At 33.1% G+C, this 25177-nt stretch overlaps 1 protein-coding gene across 4 annotated transcripts in view; it reads left to right on the top strand.

Moving 5' to 3' along the window:
* Cip4 (formin-binding protein 1-like Cip4) overlaps positions 1 to 24644 on the top strand; it is a 405553-nt gene extending 380909 nt beyond the window's left edge. For 2 of the 4 annotated variants that reach the window (XM_069843398.1, XM_069843400.1), the window contains 5 exons: positions 948 to 1075; positions 8702 to 8989; positions 10200 to 10322; positions 20264 to 20430; positions 21818 to 24644. In XM_069843398.1, coding sequence (XP_069699499.1) covers positions 948 to 1075; positions 8702 to 8989; positions 10200 to 10322; positions 20264 to 20430; positions 21818 to 21978 — 867 coding nt within the window. In that variant the 3' untranslated portion in view covers positions 21979 to 24644. The remainder of the gene's footprint in view (positions 1 to 947; positions 1076 to 8701; positions 8990 to 10199; positions 10323 to 20263; positions 20431 to 21817) is intronic. The other 2 variants (XM_069843399.1, XM_069843401.1) reach the window with 2 other exon arrangements.
* The last annotated feature ends 533 nt before the right edge of the window (positions 24645 to 25177 follow it).

Below are 25177 nucleotides of genomic sequence, written 5' to 3' on the forward strand. Positions count from 1 at the left end.
TTTTACTTATAAGTAAACTGAAATCTTAAGTTTTTATTAAAATTTGTATACAATAGTAGCAAGGTTTCTGAAAAGGAAATTTGTTTTTAAACTAATATTAAATCGTGAAGAGCAACTTAATGCTTCCAAGAGATTTAAAGAAAAGAAGATACAATTTCTCGCACCTCAAGCACTGTTAATTTCTACTTTATAAACTTTATTATTGGGCAACTTAATAGAGACTTAACACTTTTTAAAACTATTCTGCAATCGTAAATAACATTTGAAAGAAAGTAGTAATTGAGCAGGTTTGTGATTTCGTGAGCATGATACTCTGCATGGCAAGCTTCATGTAGAGTGGCGTGGAGTGAAGTGAAGTGAAGTGGAGTGGACTGGATTGGACTGGTGTGGTGTAGTGCGATAACTTTCTCACTTCTTGTGCTGAATCAAAAGTTTGTAAATGTTTTGTATATATATTTGTGCTTGTCTTACTCCGTATCATAATGTAGTTTTGCTTTAATTACCTTTCTTTGCAGCTTAATGTAATTTTCGTTTGGGTGAAGGGATATTAAACTCACATAACGATCTTAAATTTTAGGAGAAGAGATGGGAATATAATACCTTGTGTTGATCTTTGCTGTTTCATACTACTGTGCTTCATGACACACAACATACACTGTGTGTCCATGTTTATTTATTTCTTGCACATAAGTTTTATCGAATGCTTTGTGCTATAATTTCAGTTTATCACATCTTTAATTCACGTCTCCCTTTGTCTTGATGTTTATGACGGACATTGTTTTCACAGAAACATTGGGAAGGTGAAAATTTGTAAAAATTACGATGACATATTTTCATTTGTCAATTTAAACACAGTTTTTGAATTAGATGTTTATGATATATTAATTTAAATATGAATACAGCGATTATTTTATGACTTGTTTTTCATTTACGATTATTGTTTGCAGAACAATTTCTCTTCGTATGGGGAAAATAAGGAGGACTATAGTGACCTACCACCAAACCAGAGGAAAAAGAAATTACAGTTAAGAGTGGAAGATATTACAGCCAAAATTCAACAAGAGACTGCTGCCAGGTAAATTTGCAGATTATGTAGCATAAGCTTTCATGGAATAATAAGAGTGGAAGATATTATGGCCAAAATTCAACAAGAGATTGCTGCCAGGTAAATTTGCAGATTATGTAGCATAAGCTTTCGTGGAATAATCAGTTCGACTGTTTGTTGCAATTGAAGAAATTTTCTCCTCTGCCCAACACTGAGTTTCATTTTAGCATGATAACAATTTAAATTGTGAGTTTCAAGCTTTTATCTCTCTCATTCCTTATTTAGTTTTTGTCTCGTTTTTGAAGCTATGAGTAGTGTTGCTCTGTACAAACTAATCGATTTACACAACATTGTCTTGTGTATTTAAAGTTTCTTCACATTTTTACATTTTTCTAAGACATTTAGGGATGAGGTATGTAAAGATTTGTTAATTCCGATTTCAAATATTTCTTAATTTACCTATATATGATGAATTAATATTATTATTTTGACTTCGGTAAAGTAAAATTAGAATAAAAATTCTGAAAATTTATTTTCACATTGGCAATGTAAATTAACTTGCAATTTGTGATAGTAACAACATTAGTTAAAATAGTTTAGTTGTATATAGTGACAAACATACAGAGAGGTACAGAAGGACAGACAGATCAAAACAGAAAGAGAACACAGCAGAAACAAGACACTATCATGAATAGGAATGAATTAAGGCAACATTTTATGTCCAAGCCCTCCATTATTGCATTCTAAACTCTCATGAAACTTCATTAAGAAAGTAATTCATCATCCTATATTCACTTCATTGTTTGTTGGGCAAGCAAAGAGAATGCAGGTCTGAGTATGATAACAGAAATGAGTGAAATACGTAAATAATAATTATATAAGATGGGCTTCATTAAATACTATATTACGGTTCACAATGGTGACAGTAAGCAGGCTTGATATTGACTTCATGTGTCATTTGAAATACATAAATCACTTATGAAATCCCGATATTGAAAGTCTAAAATTCATAGCGTTAATATCTTCGCCTCATCCTCCTGCTTGAAAGTAGATTTGACACATGTCAAATGTCAGATTTTACAGGGTTGCCACGTCTTTTGCTAAATGCATTATAATACGTTATGAATCTTTCTATTGTTACAACCGTGTTACGTCTTTTGCTAAATGCATTATAATACGTTATGAATCTTTCTATTGTTACAACCGTGTTATAAGAATTTTAATTGATTACAGACAAAAATAAGAAAGTACATGTAAAGATTAAAAAGTAAATAAACTTAAACACAAACCGTTTATAACAAAAGAATGAAAACATGAAAATAAGGTAGCAGGTAATACAGAAACAGATAAATACAGTTTAAAAAATTGTGATGTTTTCAATATAACTGCGTGATATAAGCCTTATCTGAGTGATCAGACGGACAATCGTCCACTTGTGCATAGTTCCTATTTCCGGTATCAAAGAAAGATTTGTTTTTACTAATGGTGATACATGACTGTTTGTCATTCGTCCATATGAAATCTATTATGTTGACCAATTTGCTGGCAGTCATTGCTCAGGATGTGCCATAGGAGGTTGGTCTACATTACACCTGCGATGAGATGATGATTTGTTGGGATGCCGCAGGGGAAATAGAGCTTCTGGAGAAAACCCCTATTGCCAGGGATCGAACTTGGGTCCATAGAATTAGAAGTCCAGTGCACTAGTCACTAAACTACTGTGGCGGCTTCAAACACAGATTGTATGTTTCTTTAAAAAATTATTTCGTCCCTCTGAAAGCAGCTTTAACACATGCCAAACATCAGATTTTAAAGGTTTCCACGTCTTCTGCTAAATACATTATTAATACCTTATGAACCCTTCGATTGTTAGGAATTAAAATTTATTAGAGACAAAAGTAAGAAAGTACATAAAAAAAATAAACCGTTTATGACAAAAGAATGGAAACATAGCTCAGTCTTTTCCCGCATGACTTAAGTAGGGATCCCATTCGTCCTGATTTACCTGGACAGTCCTGTTTTTTTACAAAAAGGCCCACCTTTTCTCGATCTCAAAGAAGGGCTTTACTTGTGAGTATCCTACCGATAGACTACAGTGTTTGATCGTAATTATCTCTGAGCATCACCATATTATCGATATGGTGATGTTAGCATCCTGACCAATATGTTATAGTATCCATGATGTAGCATGTATCGGTAGTATATTCTGGTTCAGCAGAACGTTCAACATAATATCTGTATGTAAAAAAAAGATGCATAAAAATTATTACGCTGTGGTGAAAATAAAATACAAGTAGTTCAGTAATAGGTACTTCAGTTTAATACTTTAATAATTAAACTTTAATTAGTTAATGATGTTGATGTTATTCTTCGCCTGACATAATTAGGAACATTAAATCCAGACGTTTGAGATGGGCAGGGCATGTAGCACGTATGAGCGAATCCAGAAATGCATATAGAGTGTTAGTTGGGAGGCCGGAGGGAAAAAGACCTTTGGGGAGGCCGAGACGTAGATGGGAAGATAATATTAAAATGGATTTGAGGGAGGTGGGATATGATGATAGAGATTGGATTAATCTTTCTCAGGATAGGGACCAATGGCAGGCTTATGTGAGAGCGGCAATGAACCTCTGGGTTCTTTAAAAGTCAGTAAGTAAGTAATGATGTTGAGATTTTTTCCTTCTTTTTTTTTTTTTTTTTTTTTTTTTTGGGTCTCTCCTGATTTTTTTTTTTAATACAAAATGTCCCATGTTTTAGTGAGGTATTTTTAAAATATCCCGGTTTTCAAATAAAATAAAATGGGAACCCTAGACTTAAGTCAGGTTCTCTGAAACACTGTTTCGATAACACTCATATATTAGGCCTATTCTGCGCAGTAGGTTACGAGAAAAATCATTGATGCAGTCAAAAGAGAATTTAGTCTTCTTCTTGTGTTCTTTAGTTGGAGTTTGTTAATTGTCGAAAATGATGGATGAAATTTTCTTTACCGTGGTAATTTCTACACGTGTTACATCTGCAGTTAATTGATTATTTTAAATTGTTGTTTATTAAGATGCCCCCTTCATCAACTATGGAACATAGAAAATTTTAAACTTTTTGACCATCTTCACATGTGTGTTTGCAGTTTCGCTCCTTTTCCAATAACAAAGTCCTTTTCCTTTATGGAGGTCTTCTGAATGAAGGGCAAGGGTTTGAATCATTCTTTGTAGGTGTTCTTTTGAACAAAGGACCAGGATTTGAACTTTCCTCTCCATTTCTTGCCTCGCAAACTTCAGTACCACTTAACCATGGCCAAAAAATGAAAGACATTGTTTTAGTCGATCATTGCACTACACATACAAACACTGACACAGACTGATAGAAACAGATATTTGTCTTTTGGTTAGAATGTTATATACTTGTCAACACTGCACTTTTTCTTAATGAGTGACTGGTCACTGTTGTTCTTTTGTCGGTCTGAGGGTGAGTCTCTTTAAAGTAAATGGTTGGAAGGGGGAGGCTTCTTTGCCATTTCCTGGAAATAAGGCCGTCAAGGCTTGTCTCGAACTATAACATTTGTGTAGAGATAGTTGTACATTGGGGAGTTGCTGTAGTTTTATAAAATGTTCTAAGTATACCACCTGTTCTCATGTGCTTGGACAAGTTCTGCAACATGTGTCTCAATTTTGCAGGAATGATTGTCAAATTTCCGCGTAACTGCTTCTGATCATGTATGTGAGGGTTATTTTTATAAACTTTTCCTTCAAGTAATCCCATAGAAAGAAATCTTGTACAGTTAAATCTAGAGAGGTGTAATGGCCAAAGATTTTTGGAAGAGCTGATCTGCCCCAAAAAATGTCCCTGAGGATGCCCATAGTTTTGTTAGAGGTATGGCACATTCAGCTGAACTCATTTGGTTCTAAAAATATCACAAACTATTCCACAACACACCATCCACCTTGGGAAGTCGTATGTGGTCCCACTATCTTCAACGCAATACAGCACATTAGCCATCAATCTTCTCACAGTGGAGCTGGTTCTGTATGTAAAGTATGAACATTTATCATAGCTCAATCTCCCGACTTCTATGAGTCTGTGTATCTATTTAAATGGACTCTTGCTTCATTTGAGAAAATGTCTTATTGAGGATGGTCATACTGTTGCGAATTGTTCACTTCATTTCATTTACTATATTCCATAGATCTTACATTAACATTGAAGCTTTAAGATGTAAAACAAGTCAAGAGCTATACGGTTTTTTGGCAAGATGAAGTGAAATTACAAAACCGACCACAGTAATGAATGTCCGTAGTGATATCTAGCAGCTTTAGTTCCTGGACTGCCTTCATTTGATATACATGTAACTTCACATGTTTCGTATCATATGCATTGATCCAACTGATAGTTTAAGGGGTACACTTTTGAGGATAGAAAATAATAATTTTTAATTTTTCATCCTACTAATTTAATGTGAACTCTCAGCTTTATCTCTGTGATAGAAATTTTAAGATATCTATGAAATTGACTAAGTTGTACCAGTCATGCAAACACAATACCAGCCAATAATCTGTTTCGGCTCGTTTTCTTAAACATATAAACATATGCCTTCGAGGCCCCCCCCTCCCCCCAAAATTTTTATAGTATTTTAATGTGAACTTTTAGCTTTACATCTGTGAAAGAAATTTTAAGATATTTTTAAAATTGATCAAGTTAAGTTTATACATTAAATTGTCCTGCCATGCAGTCACAATAACAGTCAGCAATCTGTAATTTCATTGCTATTTTCTCAAAACTGTTTAAATCACATCTCCCACAATTTTTTTTTTTTTTTAGATAATTGCATGAAATTTTGCATGGCTCTTTTTCTTAGTAAGATCAACAATTTGTAGCTCAGTCTTTAACCTACCTTTAGTATGGAGGAATATATTTATATTTATATAAAAAATGTAACTTTTCGTTCTGTTAAGGAATTTTAAATATTGCATTTGCTCAGATCAAATTTTTGTACATTTAAAGGACAAAACCAAAATTCTTTCAAACATTTGTTATCATAATACCCTACTTTTTTAAATTGACTGAGCATATTGGGAATTAAATCAATGGCTTTCCCAAAACATGTTATGAAGTGTTTCATATAAAACAATTTTTATCTCGAAAAGGAAGCAAAAACGAGCAAATTGTATTAAACTGTTTTGTTTGAAATATATCAAAGAATAACCCCCTAAAATTAATGATATTACTTACAGTTCACTTTGTATATATACAATGAGAAATTTCTTACGTCAAGAAAAAAATTTTTCTTCCCCTTGCAGTTCATAATATATTCTAACTACTGAGCTAGAATAGGTATTTTCTGGGCTATAGGGCCATGGTCTGTCGGTAATACAACCAAACGTTTCGTCCACTACTCCATTGGACATCTTCAGTGGCGTGGTACATGCAAGCAGAGAGATCTGAAAGCCTACATTCTAAGGTTACTGAGTTAGAGCTCATTAATAAAAAAACAGTATAACTCCCATTAATGCGCTTATCAAGGGACTGTGGTCTTCAAGTGTAATAAAAGGGACAGTGCTATAGACGGGAAATGATTTAAGAAATGGGGAAAACGTTTAGACACCACTTCATAGAAAACATATTTTATTGTGGTATTTATATTAGTTACCGTGATAAATTCAAATAAGAGCTCATTTCATTTGAAAAAAATGTTTGATTATTGCTTGCCATGTGTTTTCACTACTATTATCAATGAAAACATTTTCTATGTGGTTCAAGAAACTACAGATAACTTTACTTAATACACCGCTAGGAGCAACACTAATGTATTTTCGAAACACATTTACTGCTCTGAGAGCTTCGTTTGGTGTGGGAACATTTTCCTCTGCAGATTCAATTTCCTTGTCACTGTCTTCATCTTGGATGGTAGCATGAACTGTTATCATGTTGTTAACACCGCAGATTTCTGAGGTCACTAGACTGTTGTCAGTAGATACAAAATCCTCCATGTTAACTCCTCCCACTTGTCCTGTACTGTAGCCTCGTCATCATCCATTATTAAAGGGGCATTCATTTCATAGGTTTTTATGCCATTTTGCACTGCAAACTTACTGAAAAGACTACAAAATTCAAAGGATGACTAAATTTTACAGAAATGACAGAAATGTATTGGCAGGGATACTTTTGAGTGTTAAAATCCTTATATACAAAGAAAAGTATTGGTAAGAGCAAACTTCTGACATTTTTATCGGGTAGAAGAAGGTGGTGCAATGATCCTCTGTACAGTCACAGTAACATATTTTTCCTCCATGCTTTTAATACATTACAAGTTTCGCAATTAATACGGAATTTTTCATTAATTTCTGGCTAAAAAAAAGCACTACACGTGGAATTTGGAAGCATTACAAAAGGGTAAAATTATGCAGTATTATATATGAAATATCCAGGGACCGCATAAAAAGAACGTAATGAATAGGGTAGCTTTATAAGAAGAAGCATATTAACGAGGTTTTACTGTACTAAAAATATTTGAAATCTTGGGAATAAGTTTTCAAAGAGCAGTTTGTTACAAAGCACAAAATGTAATTTTGAAAATTCACAATTCGAAAAAGTTTGTATGTAGGCAATAATTTTTTTCTTTTAGACATTAAGCATATTACATTTAATTAAAATAGGAATTAAGGGTATGGAGGAATAACATTTATAAAACACGTAACTTTTTAATGGTGGAAGGTATATGTAACCTCTTAACTTTCTGTGGTAAGTGCTGTTAAGATTTCCTTGAAAATTTTAATTAGTTGTTCTTGGACATTCCCAGAAGAATCTGGTGTAAGTATTTTAGGCTCTCACTTCTAGGCCAATTATCTATGGAAGGTGTTACGAAATTGGCATACTAGGTGATACAATGAGTTTTTGCTTGGTGATGGAATATCGGAATTTTTGTGGTACCAAATCTCTACACATTCCTGGAAGATTAACAGCTAATGTATACGTGTAGCAAGGACTTTGATTACTGGAAATACTCATTTTCATATGGAAATTATTTAAATGAAACTGAAAATATTACTGTTACTTCATGCCACATATGTACTGGTACTGTTTCCATACTTTATATATGTTTTAGTGTAAAGCACAGATTCAAAATAAATAGAGGAAACTAGTAGTAAATTTTAAAACTTTTAGTATAGGTACTTTATGAACACACTATATTATTATTTGTTATTTCTTATGTTTCTTCTGGGAGTATTTGGAACAATATAGTTGTTGCAGAACACCATTTTTCTGGTCTCTAATTCGTAGAATAAATGTAATAATTTAATTGAATCAGTCGGAGCTAAAAGGAACTAAGTCACTTTTCACAACTTTTTGGGAGAAGCAAAAAACGTTCCACTAATATCACAAATATTATGTTTTTATGTTATAGAAGACAAAAGAATATTTAAAAGTCTTAGTTCCTTCTTCCACCGTTCGAAGCGCATTACATCTGTTGTTCAAATTTTTGCATAACCTAAAACTGCATATTTTGACTTAGTTCCTTTTAGCTCCGACCGATTCAATTGTTTTATAGAGATAGTTAGTATATGTGGTTGCAGCTTATAAAATAATCATTCTTTAGTTGTATCAACGTGTGAAAATTATTTTGAGGCCATACTGAGTATGAACTTGAGTTCGTATTTGTTACAGAGATGGGCTCATGAAGATGAAGGGCGTATATGAGCAGAATCCTGCATTAGGTGATCCAATGTCTATAGAAGGACAGCTGAATGAGAGTGGTCACAAGTTAGACAAACTACGACAAGAATTACAGAAGTACCAAGGCTATTTGGAAGAAGCGATCGAGGGTGTTAACAATAAGTCTGGACAACAATCGGGTGTTGTTCTCTCTGTTTCACCTTCTGCTCCAAGCCGACGTAATAAAGGAGCTGCTCCAGGACATCATCTTAATGGTGGACATCTTCATCGGCATCATAGGTTCAGTTCCTCAGACAGTTTATAAGTAGCTTAGTAAAAAAAAAATGTCTGTCTTAGGCACCATCATTTGATTGTTCTAATTAAAATCTAACATTATTCTTGCTACCAAATGGTAGAAAATCAGAAGGGATAAGAAGAGAAATTGTCCACTTCTGTTATAATCAAATTAATTTTGTCTGCTCTAGATGTTGCCTTAGAATGCTTACTTGAATATCATTGTGGATTCCATTGGCAGCTGTTTCTTTGAAAATGATAGTTTTTCACAATAGTTTTCAAGTCTGATAAAGTAAAATTAATAAGAAATTATATTTCAATAATAACAGTAATCGTCAACTTCAGTGGTTCAGTGATGACAAGACTGTTGTTTATTGCAGCCGTTCACTCACTCACTCAGTCACTCACTCACTCACTCACTCACTCACTCACTCACTCACTCACTCAGTGTGATATTAGCGCCATTGTTGTCTGACATTTGTCAAAATTTCACAATTGCATGTTAAAATGGGGGACAGACTATTTTTTCGTCCAACACTCAGTAATGGAGAGTTTTATCGAATATGTCACATGTCTACAAATGCTTATCCGTAATTTTTACTACAAAAAGACAAAATGCAAAAGTAAAGAATAAGTTTGTAGTATTGCTGGTTTGTTTCACTTTTGCATATGACTTGTACTATGAACGTATAAGAGTCTTGAATACATGCAAATTTTTTATGACAAAGCAACTTTACTTTCATGTTCAGGAAGCCATACATAGGATTCTTCCGCCTAAAAGTATCAATACTTGGGTCCAGAGGTAGCATAATAACACTAAGCAACTCAGGATAACTCGCGGGTGCTCATGTAAAGGGGGTTAAGTTGATTTCTCTAAACTGGAATAAGTACAGATTTGAACTATCCACAATTACTTTTCTCTTGTGTTAAAGGGGTTAAGTTATTCTTCTATCTTTGATGCAGTTACAGTGCTCCATAATTTGTGACAAAGGGGTTTTATTCAGTACCAAAGGAGAGAAGTTTACATACCTTACAATTTGACTTAACCCCCTTTACACGAGCACCCGCGAACTGTTATACCTTTATGTGTTTGTTTGTTGGTTAATAATAATGAAAATAGTAGGAACATTACAAATGGAGAGATATAAATAAAGATTAATCTTCATTATATAATTTTGTGTGGTAATTATTAAATAACGTCTGTTTCGTTTTGCAGAAACAGTGGAGGGTCAGGAGGTGAAGAAGATTCTCTTAGTCGATCAGCGTCAGATTCAAGTGTGTCAAATCCAGCAGTGAATCACAAACAGTCAGCTCCTGGTACACCTCTCCCATCTCATGGGTAAGTTATGGGTTATTAGCAATAAAAATCTATATATAGGTTAGTTCGACATTTGATGATTGTCGTTACTATATATATATTTATTTATTCATTTATTATAGCCTATAGGCCAAAAAAGGAAATGGTTATTTGGTAATTATTAAGAAAGAAGGTAGAACCAGTAAGTTAGTTCAGATAGATAATCTAAGGGTCTGTTCACATCGAAAATTATCGGTAAATGTAAAAGTGTGAAATTAACAGCACTGAATTTCATAATTCACAGTGACAAAATAAAAAGTAACCAATCATAAAACAGTGAAAAAAAAATAATTAAAACACGATTTTTAGTTTTTCTGACATGAAAAGAATAGTTTTACATTGATGATAATTTTTGTCATGCAATCAAATAAGGAATTGCAATGTAATTTATATGTTTTACTAATGTTTTTATTGAGGTTGCTGGCTTATCTTACATCTAAAATAAGGATGAAATAAAATTACTAATTTTCGTCAAATGGAGCCATGTTGTTGATTTCAGCTAGGTATGATGTGGTGGCTTTTATGAATTGTTTCTTAATTTTCATGTAATTATAAACTTCAAATGTTGGACCTTGTGAACTTCTATGTTAAAATTTGTATTAATGTGAATGGTTCCATTAAAGAAAATGACTCTTTATATCAAATTTAGAAAGAATATCGATTATTCGTCTCTCAATTAATTGGTTTGCTGATTGCCCATTAAAAAAAAAAAAAAAAAACAAACGTGATTTTTAAAGTTGTGTAGAGCATTGACCTATACTATATTGCACTTTTTTACTTTTTAGATTGTGCCTACCACAGTCATGTAACTTTGCTGGACTTTGCTGAACTTTCGTTCAGTTCTCTATTAAAGTTAAATATACACTTTCATCTTCTTTTGACTGTCATAAAAATTTCACTTCTTGTCCTCTTGCTTGATTATTGCATAGTAATTAGTAATTGGACAAAAGAGAAAAAAAAAAATAGGTGTAAAAAAAAAAAAAAAAAAAAAAAAAAACATACCTGATTTTGTTTAATCCTTTGAGGCATAGTGGTTTCATTTTAATCATTCTTTACCACAAGTAGATCTGGTATTGTTTCTAGATAAAAGTCTGAATTGTTTTAATGTTGTGAAGTTGTGCCACAGTGTCTTCAAATAAAGCCACCACATAATTTGTATACAAATTTATGAAAATGCAGATTGTTTGCAAATTTCATCTCTATTTTGTGTATTTTATTTCATTTGACCATTATTCACCTCAAATTTGTTAATTAAGAGTTGTGTGCCTCAAAGGGTTAAGCATCTTAAATTGAATGAGATAGAGTTAAGTTCATTAAAATTGGTAATTTCCGTTTAACTCTTTACTATGTCCTGTCCATTAAGACATACAATTAAGATTACTCTATATGGCTGATTTTCGATGTGAATGTACCCTAATGTCATAATCCTTCAAAATATATGTTTGATCCAAGATGTTATAGAATTTTCGTTAATGTTATTCAAAATTATATACAGTGTGATTCTTATCATTGTCCCTGCAGTTCCCTCATGCACTGGCATAGAAGAAAAAAGTCTCAACTATGATTTCGCACACAAGGAACAAAAGAACAGCTATTTTAATAAATAAAATAGAAAAAATAATCTGACTTACCACATTACAGCATGTGCTTAAAATGTTATCAGAAAACAACAGTAATTGAAGTTTGAAGACACTAGAAATATTATGTACTGTAATATATTAATTGAATTGCTTGTTGTATGTGCTCTAGTGACTCAAATCTTGTGGACATGATTGTTGGGTCATGAGTCCAGCACTCCCACTGAATGGCTCAGGCAACTGATGGTTTATTGTGAGCAAATATTTATTATTTTGTTATCTTTGTGGAATTTGTCTTTGCTCACCAAGCAGTAGCTTATACATTCTTGTTTCGTAATGCGTACATGTATTTTTTATTTTGATTAATGGCTTTTCGTGTAACTACTGAACAGCATATTTTCATATGTTGCAAGTTTAGTAACTGCGAATCTTCAGGAGGACTTAAAAGAGAGTTTCGTGAAGAATTTCCTAGAGTGCTATTTACAATGGATTCTGGAATTCACAAACTGACGCATAAATTGAAAACAAAGGTTCAGTGCTGAATAAAATGTCGAAAAAAATTTAACATTGTTGATGCGTGAAAAGCTTCAGGACATTAGTGAATATCTCGAACAGTTTCCTAGAAAATCCTTAAGAAAACTTACGCAGCAAGCTAGCAGTTCTTATTCTTCTGCTCAGAAATCAACAGAAACCTTACAAAATGGCTGAAGTGCGAAATTGAAGTCCTAGAGAGCTTGCTGCCAGAATTGCTTATTGCAATAATAGACAATAGTTTCTAGGGTTTTCCCTCAATTAGTGATGTTTTCTAAGATTTCGAGCACCTGCTGTAATGTGGTAAATCATTATTTTTTTATTTCATTTATTCATAATAGGAGTTCTATTGTTCTGTGCTTGCATATTATATCACTGGGGTTTTTTTCCTCCTTGTGAGTGAATGGTATAGTTCCAGCTCATAAACTATGTGGACAATTATAAGAATCACACTGTATATTATATTGTAAGATGGATCAGAGTCACTTCTCATTTACTCACTGCTGCATAGGTATCATATCACAAATACTACATTACATCTCAATTGATACGAGATTTTTAAAGGAACTTACAAGTGAACTGTTATTGAGCTCATATCAAAACCTTCCTCAAACTGTGCACATAAATAGATTTCTTCAGCAAATAGGCAATGAGTAGTTCCTGGCCTCGAGTAGATAGTGCTCACTTGGCTGACATAGCATGGTGACTGTGTAAACTTACTACTTATGTAGGCATTTACAGAAGGCAAATTAGCTACTCTTTTGAAGTATGCACAGCTGTTTCTTAATACAATATTCCACGTAAATTCTCACATCTTTACACTTAGTATGGACAGATAATTTTTTTATATTTATGTACTATCTTTTGTAGAGATCTTAACCAAGTGTTCGGTTTGAGGGGAAGTTTCGACATGAGATCGTTAATAGTTCCCTTTAAAGAAAAAAAAAAAAATAGGTCTTGGATTCTTATGTCCTCTGTTGTATCACCCTTATAAAAGAACTTCTAAAGTTTACGTGTATTGTAATAAATGATCATTCTGAAGTTATTATGAATTTATTTTGAATCGTGAGTTGGAAAATTTAATTTTTGGCATATATTGATTTAAAAATACTTGTACTTGTCATAGGACATATCTTTTCTTCAGTCGGATGGGAGTGACACTGTTATGTCAAGAGAATAAATATAGATGCTATAGATCTGAGTTCAAATCGGTTAATGCACACAAACTTTGTGGTATGCAGCAGTGTTCGGGGCAGGCTTTTGTGGGATAAATATGTTTTCCCTTGTTGATATTTTACAAATTCTGCATTAATTATTATTAATATTATCATGAGGGAACTTAGTCTTATCTCTCATGATGTACGTAGGAATGTCCGTTTTAAGTAGAGGAATATCCAAGGATTTAACAAAATTGTGTAATTCAAATCATACACTATTTCAGTATAAGGTATGACCAGTCTCTAATCCGTATGATTATAAGTCTTCTCTCTGTCCTGAAGTTATTGTGGTAGTTTTTATTTATGATTAATTACCAGAATAGAAAGGCTTAATTGACAGGGATGGCAATTGTTTTCAGTTTTGTTTTAAAAGTTAAAGGAGCATTATTTAATTTTTATTCTATTCTGTGAGAATGGATGTCGTTTTGTTGGCTCTATTATATTCACCATATTATGATATTGTTCCAAGATATCATTTTTGACGAGGAGAGAAGGAATAGGGTGTCTTTTTTAACTTTCCAAACTTTTTCTTTTTAAATTCTAGCATGTCTGAGACAAAATTTGCTTTAATAATATTTCTTGCTGAAATGTTAATGTATTTTACTATACTTAATATAGTTCGGTGCTTGTTGATTTGAATGAAGCAGTGAGTGAATATGAAAGAAGCAATTTGAACATAAATACTTTCATTTTTGATTGAGAAATAACAATTTACAACAGCTTGTGATTTAATTAGAGACAATAAGCTTTGCTTTATTTCTGCATTAAATTCAAAGAGTCAACTTAACACGACATTCTTTACATTCCTTGCACTTTTCATGCCAAACACTATTTTTGGGTTCACCAAAAATGACTTTGTCAGCTAACATTTAGAATATCAGTTTAGGTGAATGTGGAAACAACATGCATGCGTAATGCATGCTTAAAAAATAACAGACATTTATTTTTTATTGTTTTATAGCACTTGATGAAGCATGAAAATTACCATTGTTGATCCTCACGTAAGAATCTTGCTAATATATTACTTTTATTTTAAAATAAAAGTGACTCATTGTAACTTTCTCTCTTCCTTTTCCCTTCTGTCCCTCAGTTATAATAATTCAAACAGTGAAAGTGCAAAATCCACTTTATGTATTTCATGTATTATACAGATATGTATGTATTTATTTACACTGCAAGTGGGCATGCACCCAGTGGCAGTGGTATACACAATATAAACAATACACAATAAAGAAATGATAAGCAATACACAATATAATTTAACACAATAATAATAAAACATAAATAAAATACCTAATTTTACATTACAACCTACATTATTATGTATAGGCCCTACATAAGTTTCAATAGTCTTTCACTTTATTCTCATCTCACTCACTGTAGTGGCACTATGACGCATTTCACTGACACTTTAGCACACATTTCACTGACACTATAGAACACATTTCATTGACGCTATAAATTATCACTGATCGGAACTATTCACTGCACTGTAAAACCATAACTTCACTGACTCACCTCGCTTCACTGATACAACAGTTCAAATAAGTCAAATAATTATACCCTTATGCATACTGTACTTATAAACAGAACTACATTTAAACTAAACATTTCTAGTCTAAGACCCTCTTACACGCTATTTTTAAATAATTTACAATTCAAACCAAGGAAGTAACTCGTCAGGCTAAATAAATACATGTCACATTAAAAAATTAAATGTTAAATGTCGCCTTAATTTTAATTTGCACTTTATACACAACTTTTTAAATTATTCTTGAATCTCCTTAAGGAAGGACAGCCCTCAAAGACCGCTGCAGGTAGGTCATTCCAATCATTTATAGTTCTATTTAAAAATGAGAATTTACCTACATCCGTCATTTTACCTACCTAATAGGACATTTCTGAAATACATATCTTAATATTGTTAGAGTGAGCATTTTTTCATGATAATCATTAGGTAGACAATATACAGTAAAATTACATTTTGGTTATGTACTGTACATTGAAAAGTGAGCTGAATTGCTTGAGTTGAATAATCTGGCACATGTTTAATTCTAAGTTGAGACAAAGAAGTTACTATAACTTTTACAATGGGTCTGAGATCCATTCTCTGGGACAAATCGGAAGTAGGAGGTAACCAGGATCAATTTTGAATATTCAAATGAGAACTTAGGTCGTGTAAGATATCTTTGGATAGGATTTTTAAAAACAAACAACTTTTACTAAAACTTTTTTTTATAACTTTCATTCTGTATTCACAATCAAAGAAAACAGAAAAATAAATTGTAAATATAGTATCTCAGTTATTGTGATATTGGGAACACTCATTCTTAAACAACATTCTTTAGAAATGCTCAAAATGTCCACAGCCCTATGCTAAACAATGCTGTGATCTCTTTCTTACATCCTATATTATAGCACAATCCTGAGTTATGGGCAGTCCTCCTTGTGGAGTCATGAGAATTAACCACCACCGCAGTAAGGGGGGGGGGGAGAAACAGTTTATTTAACGACGCTCGCAATTGCAGGGCCGCAGTGAGGATGTTAGCAGTTTTTTCATACCTCACAGTTGTCCGATATGATCCCCTTTTTTTTGTATTTTGGTTGCACTAGACTGGATGTGCGCACACAGTTTGCAAGACATTGGAAAACATTACAAGAGTGATGGACTTGCTGTGGATATCTCTATGCATAAACATGTGTGACTATTCTACAGTTCAGCATGTCGAGGCTTCTTCGTTTGTAAAAGGCATCCCCCCCCCCCCAAAAAAAAACATAGGTAGAAATCTGTTGCGGTTGAGGGGAAGGGGGAGACAAAACAGAGCTGACTCTCGCAGTGTAAAATAAGAGATTTGTCGATTGCCAAATGAGTTACTTTCAAGACCTGCAATGCCTGTACTATACAGTGCACAGGTGCGGCTCATGTTAGTGTTCAATGATTCATTGAACCCATTAAATTTTCGTTTTAAAAAAATCTTATTCTCTTTCACTCGTAAAAACTGTCAATATATGTTTTAGCGTTAATCTGCATGCCAAAATTTGGTTGAGCTGTGTTCAAATCAATGTGCAAGTTACTTTCCTAGTAGAATAGCTACAAATAGGATCAAACACCCTGCCGATTGGTTTCAGTGAGGGAGCGGTGATGAAGTGAGGGGTGTTATATGACTGTTACACACAGTGAAGTCATTACAACATACTTGTAGCACTAGATGGATAGAGGCAGGAGTAGAAGTTGCTACTGGACCACTGCTTTGGAGGGCAACTGCTACTTGTACCTTCGTCTCTTTCTATGCAATCCCTCTCTTTCTTTTTCACCCCTATAGCTAGGAATATTATTTTGTGGCGATTATTTTACCTATTTTTCGGTGCTTATTTTATCATCATTTCGATTAATATTTCGTGGAAATATGAAAGTTCGGGCTAATATTAAATTAAAATATGAGGTAAGATATGGCATACAAAATTATTATGTACAATAACATATAGAAATCCAGTTCGTATTTTTAAATGTTACAAATTTCCTGGTACTTTCAGTATTATGAATATTAAATTACATAAATCGAACATCGTAACTATAAGGTTAATTCGTTGAAATCGTTAGATATTTCGTGTTTAAATGCGATTTGTTTTCTAGAGTACTTTCGTGAGATCTTTGTTTTTTGTGAATACAATTAATTTTTCAAATATTTCGCGTACAGTGTTTCATTAATACCAAAAAATCACACCTTTAAGCCTAGATCATATATACCCCAGATAGGTCGGCCTTATAGGCTTTGACGTTAACAAATTTTGTCAGGTTTACTATGCTGGCATCTAGTTGTTACATAAGGAGTCACATCATAATTCCCATTTGAATTGCATTAGCGACTGTACTGCCATCTCGTGTTCGTTTACGGCGGATGGGTGGCGATCCTGGCGGTTGTTCTCTTCAAAGTGCAAACGATTTTAACATAGTGATGACCTATATCTGTTACATATATGATCTAGGATTTAAGGGAAGTTTAATAATGCAAAATATATATAAAGAGTTTGTCGTGAGCCACCAATGACTATACAGTACTAGTTCTGAATAGTAGAAGTCAAGCAATTCCGCGATATTAAGCATTTTTTGTTGCTGGTCTGTATTTTTATGTTTGGATGTTGGAAAACTGTTTCTTGCAGGGGAGGAATGTCTAGGGAATAACTTGTAACATTAAAATTGAAAAGACACTCTAATGCAGTGGTCAGCATGGTGCACCCTCGGCCTAGCATCTCTTACCCACAGATAAGACATTGCACTAGCGTGCATCCTGGTGGGTATGCTTCCTCCTCCTTCCTTCTGCACAGTGATGCATATTCAGAGACACTTCTTACCTGTTACCCATTTCAGCAAGTCCTGACGATCACTACTCTAATTGATTCTTATGCTTACATTGCTGAATAGAGAGATGACACTATATAGCTGATTTATGATATGTATAAAGAAAGTGGCTGTTCTTACTTGAACAATCCAATCATTCCTATATAAAGGAGTGGTAAGACACAATAAGCCTATTTGAGGCTGCAGTGCTAGTCTTTGGGCCTCTCATAAAAAGAAAGTGTCATCTTCATTACATTCACTTTTTACAAGATAGTAGCATAAACCAGATTAACGTAATTAATAAGCTAGCTGCAGATCACTCGCCCTTATTGCACCATGAGGAGGTGAATCTATTTTGTTCCAGAATGATAATTGTTATTATTTGAGAAATGATGGAATGACTGAACCAAACACTGCATTGTCCAAAAGTTTCATTTGTTTGCACCAGGATTTCTGTCATATAAATCTAGTCCTTTTAACTATTAGTTCAATGATGCTCTGTTTCTTACAGATTTGAACTAATCTGTTATAATGCAGTAAAACCCCATTTTAAAATTCTCGTTTTTAAGGAATAAACTGTTAAGTCCCAGCCAAATTACCATAAGAATAAATTAATTCCCACTTTTAAGGAATCCATTTTAAGTAAATTCCCTCTTTTATGGAATACTTTTCAAATGGATTTTGTGATAATGAAACCCAAAATATTGACTTAACTTTCAATTCAATAATCAATAGTATCAGCATATTCGATAGTGCATCTCCATCGACAGTAATGTGGCTCCATATGGCAGCATTTTTCTATATCATTCTTTACAGTCTTGCTTTGCGTTGCTTTCACAGGCTGGTTGCTTTGCTTCCTTTGTTCCCCGCGAATTATGTGGATCCTGTTTTCAAGTTTCTTTGTTAATTTTTACTGTTTATGCATTGTTACAATGGCGACTAAATGGAAGAAATTAAATGTCGGACAGAAAGTGAAAATAATAAAGGATGTCAAGGCTAATTCTGAAATAACACTACCGCATGTAGCAAAAAGCATGGTTTGCCACCTGCTTCATTATGGAGAATAATAAAGAAAAAAGAAATTTCCGATACCGAGTTTCAGCGTGGTTTTGGTTCAACTAAACGGAAAAACATTCATGCCTCACCATTTGAAGAGTTAAAAAATATAGGCCTGATTAAATGATTATAATTTTTGGTATATAACTAGGAAAGGTTTCCTTGTTCTGTACCTAATTTGTTTGCTTTGTCTTAGACTTTATGTTATTAAGATATCTCTACATTTCATGTATACAGGATCACCCTATTAAAATCCAATAAGACCTAAAACACCTAAATGAGCCATAAAATCCTATAAATGCCTAAAAACTAAGTTTGTGCCTAAAACAAATTTTCAGTATTTTGCATATATTTAAAATAAATTCTGGTATTAAACGCGCAGAAATGCCCAAAATTACGAAAATGCTATTAAAATAATTCTCTTCCAGACAAATACTGGTCTGGCAAGTTCGTTCTATACTGATTTTAAAAGGGGAATGAAGAAGATTTTACCTAATTTTCTGGAACCAAAGTTCTTTTGGAACAGTACATCCTAACATGAAAAGGGTGGTAGGTTGTTCATGTTAGGCGAGAGCTTACAAATTAGTTCTTACTTCAATGCACCCTTGCTATGCGAAATGAAACTGAACAATCAGCAATGAGCCTCTTTCACTGATAGAATTTGGGTCTTCGGTTCAGTAGCACTCATTGTCAGCACAGTTCTTTGTACATAAATTCCACTTAAAAGGGAATGTTTACCAAAATTAAAATGATTAATTGCTAATTTTATATAAACTCTAAAAGTCATAAGTAGGATTTTATAAAATCCTAAATCTCTCTTTTCTAGCACTCAGAAATTTGTTCCCTATATGTAACACACTACTACTTAGTACTACTCTCCTTCCCATTTTATGTAAACCTCCTTTTAAGGGAAATTCCTCTTTAAGGAAAAAGTAATCTCTCAGAGATTCGTTAAAAAGGGGTTCTACTTTATATTGATTCAGCATGTGATTTGAAGTAAGTGCTAAATGAGATCTAAGAGATGTGTTTGGCTGTAAAGTTGCAGGCTTTGTAGCATATTGAGAAAGAGTGAATGTCTGGACCCGCATAAATGTGAATAAAAGAACGCATGTTTGCGTGAATGCATGTTGGAATGGAAGATTGGGCGCTTGGTGTGTGTTTGCTAATAGGCAGTGTATTGGATGTTGCCTAACCAACACATAGCTCCTCAAACAGTCCCGAGTCTGGCCTGGGAACGTCTCACACCAGCCTTCCTGACTCGGACCAAGAGCATGGTGACAGTGATGCCCAAGGCCAGCCTGGAAGTGATTACTGTGATGGAGAAGTGCTTCCAGCACTCGGGATCTGTAAAGCTCTGTATCCATTCGAAGGTAAGAAAAAAGCCAGTTGCTTTAATCTAACTTAAACTAAGAAATGTAATTTATAGTTCTGTGTATGTAAAATTTTAAATAAAAGATATAATACTTGAAGGCTTTCCTCCTCACATGCAGAATTTTATACAAGCTTAATGAGAACTAAGAACTGTTACTTCGTATCAGTATTAGTAAGGGAACTCAGGCAAATATGGCAAATATGCTCATATCCCCTATCAGAAAGAGTTCATGTTAATAGGAACACTTTATTTATGGTATGTTATTGGTTCAGAGGCACACCAGTTTCATGAAATTGTGTACTTGTTTGTTAGTACAATATATTTGGTTATTGCTGTTACCTGAAATACACTACTCACATAGATTTTTGAAGCTGCAACTTTCACGGAACTTGCAATATTGATGATGATGTGTAGTCAACCGTCTGAAGACTTGTTTAAACCTCATAAGTGATATAAAAGGGGGGGGAGGATAACTCATGAGGCAACTAAGCCAGGAGATTTCTCGTAAGATTTAAGGGAACTAACAGAGGCTATAGTAAGAGTCTATATTAAGTATTAAACTGTTGGAAAGGATGTCTAAGAAAGGAAAATATAATGGTGATGTGCAACACCATAATAATAATAATAATAATAATAATAATAATAATAATAATATAATAATTTACTGTTATACATAAGTAAGTAATGATAACTGTCGATGACAAAGATGATGGTGATGTGAGGGAAAGCCTTGATTTTATTGATCTTGTATGATTAATTGATGGTTATCCTGTGCTCAAAATAATTATTGCAATTGCAAGGGAAAAAATGGAACTCTCTGCATCAAATTCCACAGTTAATTCCCGATTTACCACGAAAATCGTCTGTAGCTGCATTTAGATTGACAACAGGCCGTGATGGTTTGGCCAAACACCTGCATAGAATTGGAATATATCAGTCCCCTAACTGCCCATTGTGCAACTCAAACCAAGAAATGGATTCGGAACACCTCAAAATCTGTGCTTCAGTGGCTGACCATGATAATATCTTTGAAAAATATTGGAGTGCAAGAGGTCAAATGACTTTATTGTCAAACACATGGCATTAGAAAACAACAACAACAAATAATTATTGCACATTGCTTCTGAACTTTGCAATAAAATAATATGCAACAATTTTTTTGAGCACGTTATTTTAAATAGAATAAAATCAATTGTGATTGAGTAGCATTTGTATAAAGAATAAATTGACTGTTTTATGTAAAAATTTGTGCATGCAAATACAAATACAAACATACATTTTATGATGTTGAATTGCTGGAATCTCAACTAATAGGAAATACTGAAATTTTATCCCTTATGTCACAGTCAGTTTGTTGTTGAATGTTTGATTTGTGTATTGTTCAGCTACAAGTGAAGGCTCCATACCAATGCATGATGGTGAAGAACTTCACATCATTGAGCTGGACCAGGGTGATGGTTGGACACGAGTACGGAGACAAATTGACATGGAAGAAGGATTTGTACCCACATCATACATTGAGTGCACGCTTTTTAATAGTTGTTAATGGACATGTAATTTAAAAGCTAAATGTAAATCATGTTGCACTGGAGTGAAACCCAGAAGCAAATCTCATCTCGTCCATAGCAAGTTCCGTTCCAATGCTCCTATGTACAGATTTGTCTGGACAGACCTGTTGTACTCGATTTCAGACTCTCGTAATGAATATAGTGTATCGCCTCAGTGTTTGTAGGATGGGAGCAGTTGGAGCAATCAGGAATTAGCTGTTGGAAATAGTGAAAGAAGTTACTGTGATGAATTTTGAATTAAGTGTCATGAGTATTTGATCACAGGTCTAAGAGTAGAGGAGAATGCACCCATAGTATCACACGGAATAATGAAATACCAACATATTCGTCTTTATCACTATCAAGTTTGTGATGGTAATTCCGAGTCAGAATTTATTTACTATCTGGATTCTCAATTTTAGTTCTAACAATGTCGGAATTTAGTTCTCTAGATTAAAAAGTCTAGGACTTAAAAATTGAATGGTTTTCATTAAATCTGTTTCCATTGTGAAGAAAGAAACTTAAGGGAAATTTTCTCTTGCAGGGAGAAATATGGGTTTTTGATAAAGTTTTAATAAGCTCGAATTAATTTCAGTTAATGGCTTATGTATGCGATGAAGTCAGAAGTAAATGGAGTGGAGAGCATTTATTGTTGATCATTGCTCAGGTGTAGTTTGTAGGTTAATATATGGGACAAGTAGCTTTCGAATGACAAACTTATAGAGTGTTTGAATTGTATGCATTCTTACACTACTTCAGTTTGTTGAATCTTCTAACACTTCTTATTTCCTACCCATAATGCAGGAAAGTGGAATGAAATCAGTGGTATCAGGTTTGGAAAAGTGATATTACAAGTTGTTGGTGAAACAATAATTAATATGTATATTACAATTAGAGCTTGTTTGGCTTATTCCTTTGCTGTAAAGAATGTACATTGTGGACATAGTGCAGTACTGTAATGTGATAAACATGTCTAAAATATAGAAAGCATCTCGGCATGTGCATTATGGACCGTGTTCAGTGCTGAACTGATGATATCTCAACAATCGAAGAAGTTGAAATAAGTTGTAGTTTTAATAAGTTCTAGATCATGATGTTTCAAGTTACTGTGCTTCGGTTTTACTGTATTTAAAAATCATTCTGTAACTTTCTCAAATTTGAAAGTAAACTACAATTTTTTTTTTTTTTTTGCAAACCAATAAAATATTTTGTACAAGGAAAATAGGAATATATTTTAAAAGCTTATTAGTTTATTTCTCTTGTGCTGCACAGCATTTAAATTTTGTTATAGGTAAAAATTAATTGGGAATGACATAAGAAAAGATGGAATTGCAGGAAAATCGCTATTACTCTAAACATTAAATACTAATTCCTGATTACCACTTTAATTCCAATATGGCATAGTAGAGCTGTTGCGTATTATCTTTACTCCAAGGATTGTAATGAGAAGATGAATGTTGAAGATTATATCGTAAATGACAAACTGGTATGGTTGGTTTTACACTTACATAAAATCTTACTTGTTCTGACATGCTTATGATGTATTGCAATAACAATGTGTTAACTATTACATAGCCATGGCATGAAAATGGGATCCTATGAGGTAAAATTTCTAGATGTTTTTGTAGGTGAAGACTAAATTTTAAATATTTGGGATGAATTACTGAAGTATAGACTTTAATTTGTGAATTCTTTGGCACTGAAATTAAATTTGGTATTACAGCTAATAGCAGTTTTTCTCTTACAATAAAGGTCTTCAGTTTTTGTAAGATACATGTTACATAACTATATAATCTTTTTAACTCATACAGTAAGTACTAAATGCAACTTAAGAGACTGCACATTCAATAAAGATATTACATTTATTTTTACTCTTTGCTTTTGATATTGTAATGTTGAGCATTTTTTTAATTCTTAGTAAGTTCTGGATGCAGTGTCAAGCATGATGTGATTTTTTTTTTTTTGTTAAGGTTATTTAAGATGTGGAAGAAAGACAACGAAAGAAAATTTGATGCCACAAAATGTTTGTATTTATATAATTATGTATAAATATGTTCGTTATCTTACCTCTTTTAGTAGTCCTTGGGAAGTCATTTTACACTATATTACATTAAGTGGTAATTGTGGGGGCAATGAAGTTGGAGAAAGCATGAAGTGTAATAAAGTGAAAATAACATATCTGAATTTGAAATGTATTACTTGAGAATTTTGTTCAGAAGCAATAGTTTGTCTGGTGGTCATGTTTGTGAAGGTTGAAAAGTGAAATATATTCTTGATATCTGTGTCAGATTATTTAAAAAGTAACTTCGGTCACTGCCAGCTGTTGTATTACATATTTATCACTTGAATTTTTAAGAATGTAGTTTTTTAGAATGTTATATATGATAGGATTCCATTTTCAGTCATTCCGAAAACATTTTATAGCACTGAATCAAGATTGTTCTGTATGAGTGACATTGTTTTGGGTTTTTACATTATTTTTCACGTTCATGAAATGTTTTTTTGTATATATATACTTTAATTATGTGTGAATGTGTATATATGTGTATCTAATAATGGATGTACATATTTTGCTATAATATTGGCGTTTGTAATTTTTTAATTTTAAAGATTTTGATATGTGTGTTTGTTGCCAAAAGTAAATGGAAAGTGCTTACAATGAGCAGATTTTTGTAAATCATTTCAGTATAAACTCATCCACTTTATTATAATTGATTATGTTCTATGTTGTGAAATAAGAGTAGTTTTTCCCCATTTTCGTGGTTCCTAAAGTAGTAAACTGCGTGATTTAGAGCATTCATGGCAGAGAACTTCATCTGAAACTTTTCGGTAAATGCGTAGTTTCAATGGGAATAACATGTCCATTTTGTAATAATATAATACTGTCCTGATGGTAACTAGTAACAAGTTGGTGTGATCTGTTGTATTTGTCCCATTATTCGCATGATGCAGATATCTATTAGTTTTCATGTAATGAACTTCAGTTGGTTAGATGAAAATTTACTCATCGTGTTTGCTGTTGGTAGGCATTTTATAATGGATGCAGTGAGTAAAATTGCATAGTATACCAACATCATTGAAATATTATTTTATTTTTACATTTCACAAGAGAAATATTTTTAAAATGTGGTCAAAGCTTTAGTATGTTGATTATACAACTCTTAGTGTGATTAATAATCCTGTATATCAGTTCATGAA

The sequence above is a fragment of the Periplaneta americana genome, chromosome 13 (genome assembly GCF_040183065.1).
Source record: "Periplaneta americana isolate PAMFEO1 chromosome 13, P.americana_PAMFEO1_priV1, whole genome shotgun sequence".
NCBI classification, from domain to species: domain Eukaryota; kingdom Metazoa; phylum Arthropoda; class Insecta; order Blattodea; family Blattidae; genus Periplaneta; species Periplaneta americana.